The sequence below is a fragment of the Vigna unguiculata genome, chromosome 2 (assembly GCF_004118075.2).
Source record: "Vigna unguiculata cultivar IT97K-499-35 chromosome 2, ASM411807v1, whole genome shotgun sequence".
NCBI classification, from domain to species: domain Eukaryota; kingdom Viridiplantae; phylum Streptophyta; class Magnoliopsida; order Fabales; family Fabaceae; genus Vigna; species Vigna unguiculata.
Window position 1 is genome coordinate 26720699 of NC_040280.1, and position 13142 is coordinate 26733840.

At 31.3% G+C, this 13142-nt stretch overlaps 1 protein-coding gene across 2 annotated transcripts; it reads right to left on the reverse strand.

Annotated features, from left to right (window-relative positions):
• Positions 1–1280: 1280 nt before the first annotated feature.
• Positions 1281–6617, reverse strand: LOC114173468. Of its 2 annotated transcripts, none has more exons than XM_028057900.1 (6): positions 6296–6617; positions 5384–5549; positions 4902–4978; positions 2875–4599; positions 2592–2760; positions 1281–2318 (listed from the first exon to the last, which is right to left on the reverse strand). In XM_028057900.1, the coding sequence occupies exons 2-6, from the start codon at positions 5463–5465 to the stop codon at positions 1675–1677; spliced, it is 2697 nt and encodes an 898-aa protein (XP_027913701.1). In that variant the 5' UTR covers positions 5466–5549; positions 6296–6617; the 3' UTR covers positions 1281–1674. The 2 variants fall into 2 exon arrangements, with proteins under 2 accessions (XP_027913701.1, XP_027913702.1); XM_028057901.1 differs by lacking the exon at positions 6296–6617 and adding an exon at positions 5753–6159.
• Positions 6618–13142: the final 6525 nt, after the last annotated feature.

Genomic DNA, 13142 nt, shown 5'->3' on the forward strand with positions numbered 1-13142 from the left:
TTTAATGATGGTATTACTTATAAAACTTGGAAAACAACATGGGTGTGTATGAATTGATAACAGTGGTGAATGGTGAGTGCATCCATGGATGGGAAAGAAGATGAAGGAGGTGCTTGGGTGTGGTGGAGGAGGAAGAGGATGGAGGTGGTGGGCTGTGATGGCAGACTTAGATGAAGGAGGTGGTGGGCTATAGTTGCGGACTTAGATGAAGTCGCGTAGTGCATAGGATATGCGCACTGGTTAGCTAACCGGTGCGGTGCATGTGTGTGTATGGTACCGGTTACGTAATCGGTGCCTTTGCATAGAAGAGTTTGACATCGACACCGGTATCGTGTGTGTTGTTTTCTTTTAACTTTTTTTTATGACTTTTGTTTAAAATTTAATTGTATAATTTTTTTTTAAAATTTAATTTTTGTTTTAAAATTTCATATAATTTTAATATTTTTTTTAATTCGTATTAATTATTTATAATTATTTTTATAACATCAAATTACAAAATCATTATATTTTTCAATCAAGAGTATTTTGGTAACTTTCTAATTCTATCTATTTTTACAATTTATTTTATCTATCAAATCTTTCATTAACTTTCATAAAACTTATCTCTAAATCCACTTACTTTACTCTCTAAATTCACTCAAAAAACACATAAATTCATCCACCCAACTCAACACAAATCCATCTTTACACTCTCTCACACTCCCAAAGGAACACATCCTTCAAGTTAAGTATAGTTAAAATGCTGATAAAGTAAAGCAGAAAATCAGACTTAAAAAGAGAGAAAAAAGAGAGTCAAAAACCAATATTATGTATACCAAATATATATATATATATATATATATATATATATATATAGTAGAATTTCAATAATTTATATTTTCATTAACTGTGTCTTTACTTTGTTCATACTTTAAAAGTGATAAATAAGCTGAGTTAATGAGACCGAAAATGAATAGAAAGAAAAACTTTCATGCTGTCGTTCTGCAAAGGTTATCCATAAGCTCACATGTGTGTCTGTGCTTGCATACAGAAGATCTGTCAGAAGGACAAACAAAGTGGCATGTTAAACATTTTCTATGTCTGAACATCAGATAAAAATGGTTTAGAATTGATTTTTCAACGCCTAATAAAAAATTTACGTTGAATGAATAACAACTAATTATTGATTCTGTATTAGAGAATTGATTCAAACGCTGAACCAATCATACGAATGTAACACGTTTCGACATACCACACAAATTTATCAAGTTTTTAGTAATAATGTCAAAGAGCTGTTACCATGCTGCATCAAAACTGAATCACATTTGACTTTCATTCATGATACATGGCAGAGACAAATGCCTTTCACATAATTCATTTTTGGTATTTGACTCTCGTAAGAATAACAACTTCTAACATATTTCTCAAGTTAAAAAAGATGTATCATAACTACAACCATCAATCAATTTTCTACTTAGCAAAAAATAAACCTAGAAACTCATGCCACTCATGTACAGTATGTATTACCGCAACTCAATGCCCCCTGTATAACAAGCACTCACCAACTACTACATATATATATATACACATCAATATCAATTAAGTGGGTTATCTTCCAATTTCAGTAATCATGTATAAACCTTGCTCCATGTGCAAGATTCTTTATTGTCACAATGATAATGTAAATGCTACTTCTCACTTCATCTTAGAACATATATCCTTTGTGAGTTCTTCAACCAGATCATCAGTTATTAGACATTCTATATCTCTTTCCAAAATATTGATCTCATCGTTTATTAGTTCAGACCAGGGGATGGATCCTAGGTGTTGAGCCACCAAAGTATCAAGTGAATAAGTAGATATGTCAGATGGAGGATATATAGAAACACGGATAATGTCCCACACTAAGTTCAATAGTTCCTTTCCAGAAGGTAGCAACATGGAAGAGTTACTTAATTTTCTTCTGAATCTGGACAGTGTCAATGGAGGTCCGAGAACAACTGAAAGTGCCTCATTTAACAGATCAAGCAAAACTTTGTGGTCTGGTTTATTCTCATTCTGATCCTTGATGCAGCTGTCATCATTTTCCTTGACCCATTTCCTACGAGATTCTTCCACTTCTTCATAAACTGAGTTGCCAATAGGCTTTGCAAATGTGTCCCCTCTTAACAAAGACTTATCCCATGAACCAAAGTACAGTCCAGATGCAATAAGTAGATCTCTTATGTATGATTCCGCTGGATCCTCTAGTTGATCCAAGTCAGACTCAGAGGCCTCCTGTTTCATTGTGAAGTCCTCAGGACCATCAGATTCAAGTTGATTCAGTTGCCTCCTTAGTTCTGTCACATCATCAACAAGCAAAGAGATCTATTAGCAACAAAGGGAGTTATATGGCCCTTGAAGCAACTTATCCTAGGATGGAAAGTTGAGGTGATCATGTAAACTAAAACTCTGATCTTGCAAGCTAGTTCACTTGTCATTTGAAAAAGAATAAAGGTTGTTGTTGATATAACTTCATATTGCACATGCAGTAAAACCATAGTAAACTACCTTGTCATGAATCAAGTCTATGATGTCATTTCTCATGCATGAAAGTTAGAATTATATCATACCATTCAAACCAGAGCTGATATCCCTGAAAACCTGTGGCACAGCAGTATCATCTCTTGAAGACACATCAGGAGTTGATATTGGACTTAAATATTCAGTCCGCCTCCAAAAATCTTCATGGATGCTGCTGCATACAGATGCAGGACTAGGAGGTACCTCAGTGGAGTTCTCCTAAAGACCACGTAACAGAAAATCTGTGATTAGATAACTATATATGAAATATAGTAAGAGAAAAACAAAGTTCATCACTGAGAATGGTAAAAAAATAATATAAGGCAAACTTACATGCCGCTCACCACAGTTCATGAGAACTGTTGGTCCACTTGTGACATCTCTCACCATGGGACCATACTCATTGGCGCGTGATTCCACCGTTGATTGAACCCTTCTACCAAAAAGCCTCCCTCTTAAAGCAAGATTGTATCTAAAATTGGAGACTCGTTCCTTAATATTAAATCTGTCCTTTTTCCGTTTCTTGACATCAACGGACATAGTTTCAACAGCTTCAAGCTTCCTCCGAATCTGAGCACCAGTTAAAATGTGGCGGTCCTCCAGAAGAAGCTTCCCAAATGATGTTCCTGATCGTGATACAGGAGCAGACAAGGATCTTACAAGATTCCTTGGAGACAACTCCTTGTGCAGAAATATATTTTCATCCAGTTCATGTCTGAAAGAACCTGTCTGTATTTCTGTGTCCTCTTTGGAAATTTCCCAGTTACTTGCATACTTCATAATATCCCCTCCTTGCTTTAGTCCATCTTTATACCTGTCTAATGCAAGTGACCTTGATTTTCCCTCGGGAAATTCAGCTCGTGCTTCACTTCTCACAACATTTCTTAGCCTATCTGACAAGAACTTCCGGGTATCTCTGCTGATAATTTCCGGGGAAGTTGCTCCATTGAATTGCATTTCACTTCTGAACGACCCTGTTGACTCAGAGTGGAGTAAATTTGTGTCAGCATCTCTAGTAGCATTTTCTCTGACTTGCTTTACTATATGTCGGGCTATTAGCTTAGGATCAGATGGTTTTTCATTGTAAGGTGTTTCAATTCCACTCCCTCGAACCACAGAAATCTTTTTGACAATTTTCCCTTGCAGTTCACATTTCAAACGCTCTTTCACCTCTTCAAGAAAATCTTCTATACTATTTCTCCCTTGTATAGTTCCTGTTGAAATGGTCCAATTCTCTTCATGGTTGCTAATGCTCTCAGGACCAGGCTTCAAGATAACTATCCTGGTGGGAGAAGCAGACGTGTCTAATCTGTTGCAAGATTTCATCAATAAGGACTCCTCAAAGTCTCTACTCAGTGTTCTGCTCCTAGGAGGAAAGGTTTTCCTTTGAGTAGCTGGGACTAACTCCATCATGTCACCACGGTATTCTGAACCATAAATTTCAGGTGGTGGTGTTTTGAATGAATGGCTATCAAGATCTGCAAGTTTCCCTGCTCCTGCTCTATGTAAAACTAAATCACTATGAATCACCTTTTCCTTGTTCGAGTTTTCTTGAACAAGCAATCGTCTAGGAACACTACCAATTTCAGCAACCTTCGAACACTCTTGAAACCTTGCTGCTTGATACGCTTCAAACTCTTTCTTGAATTTCTGTAGTTCCTCTTCCTGAGGATGATCCCGCCGCCTTGGTTCTCCAAAACTCTTGTTCCATCCATCATCGTTGTCATCAACATCCATGTCTTCGTATAATGACTCAAAATCCATCTGGGTCGAAGAATTAAAGTTGGAAGAACCCCAACTAACTGAACCCCTTCGACTCACTCCTTTCTCTGAAGACTTCTTCCCCACGTTTTCACTCATTCTTTTATCTGACGGGACAACATATTTAGTGTCTAATGGCATCGTATCTATCCCCATCAACCTTGCAACAAGGCTTGGCGCATTTTGCCTGGTGCTTGATTGTTTGGATAGCTCCTCGTTGATCAGTTTTTTCATTGAACCCACGTTTGAATAACGATTATTCTCAGACCTGCCCTCTTCTTCCACTTGATACTTGCACTGGAAATTCAAATCAGATACTAAGTGAGGGAAGGATGAGAAAAGACAGAGAGATATAGATGAAGTTAACTTGGCTGCTCTTGTAGATGGGAGTGGAAAATGCAACTTCATGAGTTTACCAAAAAGTACAATGAAGAGTGGTATAACAAAATCAGAACTATGCTCCACATTATTCAATCAGTCAATTAAATGAAGGGAAAATCAATCAAATTCATGAAACCATCATTTGAGGGGTCATTCTCAAAATTCAAATCGGAAAGGTCATTGTTAACAAGAACACAGAGTAGAGGTAGGAAATATACTGATAATTCCCCTTGTGTGCAGTAATTCTGAGGTGTTTGTACTTGCAGATCTAGACTATTTCGAGGAGCTTCCAGGCCTACATGACGCAACATAATAACACAATGAGCCACCAAATTCTAAATAAGACAACTTTCAGGAATTCATGAATATTGATAAAAAATGGGGGAACCCTGAAATTCTGCAAGATATCTCCAAATAACAAAGTAATCAGCATTTACAATTACATTTCATCTCAAAACCAATTTGCATTAATTGGAATTATCTAACGAATATATAACCTGCACATTAGAAATTGAGAAAGGCTATATGTGACTTTCCAACTGTTTCATCATATCAATAACATTTCTAATATTATAAAATACAAATTTGACTGGAGAATTATCTATTGGCAGTCTTCCACTTGCAGGAATGAATAGTAAGAAATTAGTGCACAATCGATCTTTCTTATAATGTGTCTTAGCATGAGTGAAGGTTTTCATACCACCATGATGTCTCTTCCGAGCAAGAACTTTCTTGGCCATCCTCCCCTGATTGAATTCAAAAAAGTGTAATAAGCCTCCCATACAAATAGAGTCTACCAAAAGACTTCCATGTCCTCAATTTCATCTTCCATATCTTACTTCGTCAAACCCTTCGTATTTTGCACCCTACAATGCCATATCTTCATCAGGTACCAGTTTAAGGAAATTCAGCAAATATAGCACAACCATCGAAGATCATAGCATCTAAAAACAAGTATAAGATTTCATTTAAAGCCAAAAAAGAAAAAAGAAATACGAAATATAAACCAATCTATGTATAGAAAAGAAAAGGCAGATTTGTAGTAATGAGGACTCAGAATTGTGATAACTAGTGAACAATCCTGGTTCATATCAGAACATGTAAGCCTTCATGCCAATTCAGATACTATGAGCACATATATTCAACGACTGAACTTCTGCCTTTAGAATGAAGGACCATTAGATATTAATAATTGTACCCTATGTAAAGAAAGATTAACATGAAAAGTGAAAATCAATCAATAAAAGAAATTTAATCTGGATAAAACAATGAATTGTTTGAAGATTCGAGTGAAAAGGACAAGTCGGAAAAATGTGAAAACTGCTTTCATGCTGATCCAAAAGACAGATAAGCATTCGAGTCGTGCAAGCATCCCCAATGACTCAAAACAGTTTTATCTTCACAATTCACTCATAAAAATTCAATCAGAGAAACTCAATTGCAGGTTCTGAGAAAATGCATGAACCCGACAAGTCCCACGAGGCCACAACTTTGGTCAATAAACATTGCTGTGCTAAATAAATTATTCACTGACTCAAATTCCCACAGCTTTTCGAAGCAACACAAACACATGAATGCACAGATGAGAAAACCACAGAACAAATCAATATACCAGTGAGTGGTTTGAAAACTGAGGACTAAGAACGTGTGAAGAGGCAAAGCATAAAGTCTGAATCAATGAAAAGGAGAAGATGGGTGTGATTGAAAAGCAGGAAAGTTTCAAACTTGGTGAAAAAAAAAATGAAATGGGTAAGAAGGAAAAGGTAGAGAAAATGGAAATGGACGAATGGTGTGTAGTGAAGAAGACAGGTGGAGATTAAAAGTTTTATGAATAATAAGAAGAATGATGATGACAGAGAGAAAAGGCTACGAGGTTCATTGCCGGAAATAAATAAGTGAGAAAAAAGAAGAAAAAACTGAGTTTCTCTCTCTGCAGTTTCTCCTTACTGTTACCTAATGATTTCATTTTCATGTACAAATTCTTTTATTTGTTCTTCATAGGAATCATGCTGCTACTACACATAGCCCCATGGGTTTGTCTTTTTTATTTTATTTTTTGTTGGCTGAGATAAAGATACCTCCTTTTAAATGTCAGACATACCCCATTAACACATCTAAAGGGAGACATATAATACCATGATTGTTTTCAATTTTAAAGCACCAATTATAAAATTTTAATATGACTAACTAGATTGAGTACTTAAATAATTAGCATAAGAAAATAATAATAGTGAATTTTAAGTAAATTGAATGAAGAGAAAAGAGACAAGGATGCACAATGTTTTTCAACTTTTTACTATTATCTTCGTGGAAATTCAGGTGTGGGTGGGAAGAAATAATTGTCAAAGTTTCTCCATTAATAAGATTTGACATGTTGTTCTCGTGTCGGAAGAAAATTTTACTACATATGCATGATTGAGAAATTCTGCCCATAAAATTTTGGATATTGATTTTTTTTTTTAAATAAAGAGTGAAAATGTTGTTGAAAAAAATAATGATAGAGTGTAAAGTAAGAGAATCTGCATGTGTGAGCTGTTGTGTGCGTGTTGGTGTGCATTGCATTGCGTGCAGTCACTAATCCCACCAATTATTATTTTGTACCATCCAACTTCTGTTTAATTGTACTATCAATTTATGCCGTCACAACAAAATTATATTATCGATTCTCAACCACTAATGCACTTTCTTTTTTACTTAGATAGACAACTTATAAAATTACTTTCAAGAATTATTTCTTTATAAATAGTTTATATCATATCCACAAATAAACACATTATTCAAGTTCAAAATTATTGTGAAATCACATCATTTTCTTTTTTAGTTAAACTTTAAACGTAATTTAAATATAAAATTATCATAAATTTTTTCTTAAATTTAAAAGATATTTAAGCAAAAACATTCAAATGAAAAGTTATATTTATAGGTCTAAAATCACAAAGTATATGTCCTTATTATAAGGAATAATGGGTTTAGGGAAATAAGATAAAACAAAATCAATATTTATTTCTTGAGTAGGCCCCGAACCCAATTCTAAACCCCAAATATATTAGATTTTTTATCCAAATACCAACACTTATTATCCGGATAGACCGATAAATAAATAAATAAATATATATATATATATATATATATATATATATATATTTTTAAAATTTAAAATTAAGCCATTAATTAAGATTGACCTACTTATGCATTTTAAATTAATCTTATCTATAGTGTATGAAATCTTCACCACAAATTATTTTTTGCATGTAAATTTTCCAACTTAAACATAATTTAATATCTTGTATAATTATCTTAAATACTTAAAATAGGACATAAAATACTATATTTAAGTTGTAAATGAAATACGAGTGACTCTAAATTTTCATTTTTAATCATAATTTATTAGTTGAATTCCTTTACCAAAGCAAAATTAATTAATTAATTTCAGAATTAACTTGCAAATTCATATGAGTTTAAGAGTTTACTGTGAAGCTCTAAATTAACTTATTTTCAAAACAATATTATACTATATTTTTATAAATTTTGTTCAAACTCTAGCAAACTAATGGGTGAAATATCGAAGTTTTGAGATTATTTCAAACAATGCTAATTATTTTGTTTAATTTTTGCTAAACACTTCATCTAAAGAGTTTTGTTAGTAAGATTTTTGTTTCTTCACTTTTTTCTTTCATATTAATCATTTTTTTACGTGTTATTTTTGTTCTTGGTGTGATGATATCTGCGATCATTTGTTCCATTGTGTTTATTGATAGTTCTTGTAATTTCATTATAAGTTTATCTCCTATGGGTATGTCATTTTATTTCAGCAATATATTTATTTATTTATCTTTGATTCTCTTCTATCTAAATTTTTCGTTTTAATTTTTTTTATCGCAAATTAAACTTGATTATGATTTTTTACTTTAAAAATTTATTAATTACAATATATATATATATATATATATATATATATATATATATATATATATATATATATATATATATATATATATATATTTATTGTTGTATTTACATGTTCAATTACTCTCTTTACAAAATATAATAGATATACATTTACTGCAATATGACATCATTAAAAATTGGACATAAAAGTTTAAAGTAACTTATTATACTTTGTCATTATTTCTTTGGACAAACTTTAGGGATAAATTTTTTATTCAATTTTAGAAAAATGTACCTTAAAGAGGGTATAAGATATTTTTTTTTCTTGGAATCTCCATCTTCCATGTGCAAATGTGACCCTTTTTGCAGGTTCCATTTGGTTGGGGAAGTTGTACCACAACTCTTTCTACTTTTTTTCTTTTTACCTTTTCTTTTACCATTGAATCTTTAGATGCTAAAGTAAATATTATCATTATTACTTTTATTCTTATCGATATTACTTCTTTTCAAAAAGTTTTTTCATCATTTTTAATCATACTTCAATCTTATTATTCACCACTGTTGCTTTAGATAATGCAAAATTTCGTTGATCTTACATAACAAATAATAATTTGCTACTGACATATCTGAAAACAATGTTCCCTTATTAAATTTATTGTTACTTTTGATCATTTTTCATTTGATTTTATATTATCTTTGCATATATCTTGGGTCTGTTGATGAGTCACTCCACTAAACTATGTCCGTATATATTACTTAATTTTTAATTTTATTATTTCAAATATATTTTATCTTTTAACTACGTAATTTTTCAATGAAAACAAAATTATTTAATGAACTTAACAACAGCTTTTCGAAATCACCCTTATAGGTGTCACAGATGTTAGTTTACTATTTTAGGTCACATTATATGATATTACTGTCAAAATTTTATATTTATTTTTGGCTTCAATGATAATTTAATTTTTGCATTTAGGTTTACTGTTCATTTTCGTCTCTATATCTTTTATTTACTGAATTGAGCCTTTGTTAAATAAAGTCAAAGCCTCTTCATTTAAATTAATATTAATTAACTCTTTAGAAAAGAAAACAAACCTAAATGCTAGTAAAAATCCGAGAACTGAAAACCAACGTGTTAGGAATACTTTATAGTTTTATGATTTTGATAACTATATGTAAGAGATCATAATATTTAATGAATTAAATATTTAATTAAAATATATTAACTGTTCCAATGAATTTATAATTTGAATTTCGTTTTGAATCAATATCTATAATGAGGAGGTTTCATTTTTAACTTGTACGGTGCGTACTTCAACATAAAAGGTAAACAAAATAATTTATTTCTGCACACTTTGAAACATATGATTCATATATACATAAATATTTAAATGATATTATTTAACTTGGTATGAATTAACTAATAATAAAAAAGACAACTTTATTTGGTTTTGAACGTGCCAAGAGAAAGTAGGAACCTAAAAAGTTGGCTACCACTCCATGTTTTCCCACGTCATGAGGAAGGACAATAAGTAAAGTAAATCCTTTTTTTTTATTTCACGGACTATAAACTATTAGAATTTACCTAGGTTAAGTTATCGTTTTTTCTTAGGAAAAAAAAAACCGTGTGAATGAAATTTAAAATAAAAAATATATAAATAATGCAATAAAATCTGTAGTCAAAATGGTTATGTCAGCTGAATATGAGTGGTGAAGAAATGAAGAGATGGTGTTTCAATCATTCCTTCTGTTACTTACTTCATAACAAACGGCGCAACACATGATAAGGAATTAAACATTTCGTTTCAATACTCTTTATTCAGACTTTTCACATGCAAGACCTACACGTTAAAAAGAAAGAATAATCAGGTTAAGAGTGGAAGAATGATATATTGATATGTTTTACGAAAAATGATGGTATATTTTCGTGTGTATTATTGATTCTTTCAAAGAAATAAACATTGATATATTAATCAATGACCTACACTAAATCACATCAGAGAGTAAAGAATAAGAGTTGTTGAGAATTTAAGTGTGAGTCTAAGTCCCATATTAAGTAAAAATAAGAAAATTGAGTATCATATAAGAATCAAAACCCATAAACTCATTACCTTAAGGTTTTAGGTTAAGAGTGGTGTCAATTTTTTATTTGTGAGTTGAGCTCATGCTCATTGGTGTTGTATCTCCCATCCTATCTAATTTTCAGACATTAAAATAGTCTTGATGTTATATCTTTTCAGAAATCCTCTCTCGAAAGACCCAACGATGTATAAATATAAATCGGTGATATATTGAATCGAAATGTTTGGTGTTTACGGAGTGAGTGTTGGTGGAAATGTATGGTTATAGAAGGCAAGAATGGAAGAGAGGAAGAAGATGGTTTGGGTGTTTGGTTGTATGTTAAAGAAAGGGTTAGGAAGATGAAAAAGGCGAAACGAAAAAGAGAGCCAAAATTGTTACAACTCAGAGGATAATGGTGGGAATAGGAGCTTTCTTTTTCTGATAACTAATCATGTTCAAAAGCTGCCTCATGTGAGTTACAACCTAAACAAATTAAAAGTATGAGTGAATCATTAGTTAGGGACCATTTCAATTTATTCTATCCACCTAACTTTACCCACTCTCACGTGCTTCCATAACACCTTTTTCCTCTTACATGGGCCATACGCCTCTTTTCGCTACCTCCCCTGGCCCGTTTGTAGGTCCATCAATATTCCTCAATTATTATCTTCCCTTCCTTTCATTCTTATATTGGGCTTTTCGCCTCTTTCACCCTTTCTGTGGGCTGCTTTTTGTTCACCAGGCCCATTCTCAAACATATATGAGGTGCAGGGAGGAACAAGCCTACTTTAGTTATGGGACTAAATATATTTTCTCTCTCTTTTATTTAAGACACACTAAATGATCTCCTATCTCCAAGTTTTTTCTCTTAGGGATGTCGAATTCTCGTTCCTTTGTTTTGTTTTACGGATGTTGACATCTGATATTTTTTTTGTCTGTTATGGATGTCCACTAGTTTTTTCTTCTACCGATGATGTTTTACTTTGAAGTTGATATTCATTATGTTTGCGATAATGTTCAACAAAACTCATACAAATAATTCATATCTCTACAAATTTTAAAGTTTCATATCTCTTAATTGAACTGTCTCAAACATTTCCTTTCAAAAAATTAAACTAAACTTATGGATTTTGTTAATCCAACCATAAGTTTAAGAGAGATGTTACGTAGTGTGTTCTATGTGTTAGAAGTGGAGTTTAAGTCTAACTCAATTTTAAAAACTGACTTATAAGGTAAGGTTTGCACTTCACTTATATACTATAAAATCACTTTATCTTTAATTGATATGAAACTTCCAATAACGTGTGTGCTTGTGTTCTTCTCACGTAGTATTTTCATTCTAATTATAGGTCAACATCAATTCATAGTCTACTTAGACTTTGATATTGAAAAGTTTGAACACCTGCGAACACATGAGATATTTAAATTTCATCTTATAATTATTTAGCAAAATTAGGTAGGTAACAAACAAATATAAAACAAAACAAATATTGTTATCCAAAGTATAATCCAATTACACACTATAATATACAATAACATATAACCAATAAAAAACTAATTTATGTTATTTCAAATATTATCTCTAAAAATAAATATTGTCATTAAAGCCCAAAAATTTCAAGAATAATCTCATACACTTCCTGTATGATGTTTTCTTAACATTTATTGAGTTTTGACTGATAGATATAATAAAAGAGTCAATACATAATTAAAAAAGATTTGAATTCAATTAATGAGTGTTAATTCATATAATAAATATAATGACATCTCCAAGTTAAAATTCAAGATTATGAATTTTTGAGATTTTTTTTTATATTATTCATTTTTACTCGACTCTTAATTTCATGCTTTAAATTTTCACAATATTAATATACATAATTTTATATCCGGAATTAATATTTGACCTATGATGTTTTCTTAACATTGATTGAGCTTTTAAATATGATGCACGAATACGATACGTTACGACACGTATCCAATACGTCGATACATTTATTTTGGAAATAATAGGATACCATACGTGATACATACCCGATATATGAATATTGAAAAGTTTATAATAATTCTTAAAAATATAATAAATATATGATTGTAATTGTGTGAATTCAAATTAAAACAACGTGTAATAAATTTGTCAACATAAAAAAATAAAAATTACTATCATTGTAAAAATACCACTATAAGAAAACTTTCAAACAATGACCAATTTTAGTAACAATAAATATGTTAGAGACTAATTTTTTAATGAGAGACCAATTATTTTAGTAGTCAAAATATTGGTAGCTAATGTTAGTGACCAATTTAGAAATCAATTCATAATAAAAATTATTTTAATTATCAATTTAGACACCAATTATAATTTTTTTTGAACTATTTTAGTTGCAAATAATTTTTAGTTTTTAAATTGGTACTTAAATCGGTCATTATATAATGACTTATTTTTTTGTCACTAAATTTGTCATTATTCAAAGATTTTATTGTATTGTACTATGACTTTATAGATTAGATAC

Coding starts and splice junctions, on each gene's coding strand:
- LOC114173468 (XM_028057900.1), bottom strand. CDS start 5,465: ATGGGAGGCTTATTACACTTTTTTGAATTCAATCAGGGGAGGATGGCC. Junction 4,600..4,901: donor GCACACAAGGGGAATTATCA/GTATATTTCCTA, acceptor TTGAATTTCCAG/TGCAAGTATCAAGTGGAAGA. Junction 2,319..2,591: donor TATCAGCTCTGGTTTGAATG/GTATGATATAAT, acceptor ATGATGTGACAG/AACTAAGGAGGCAACTGAAT.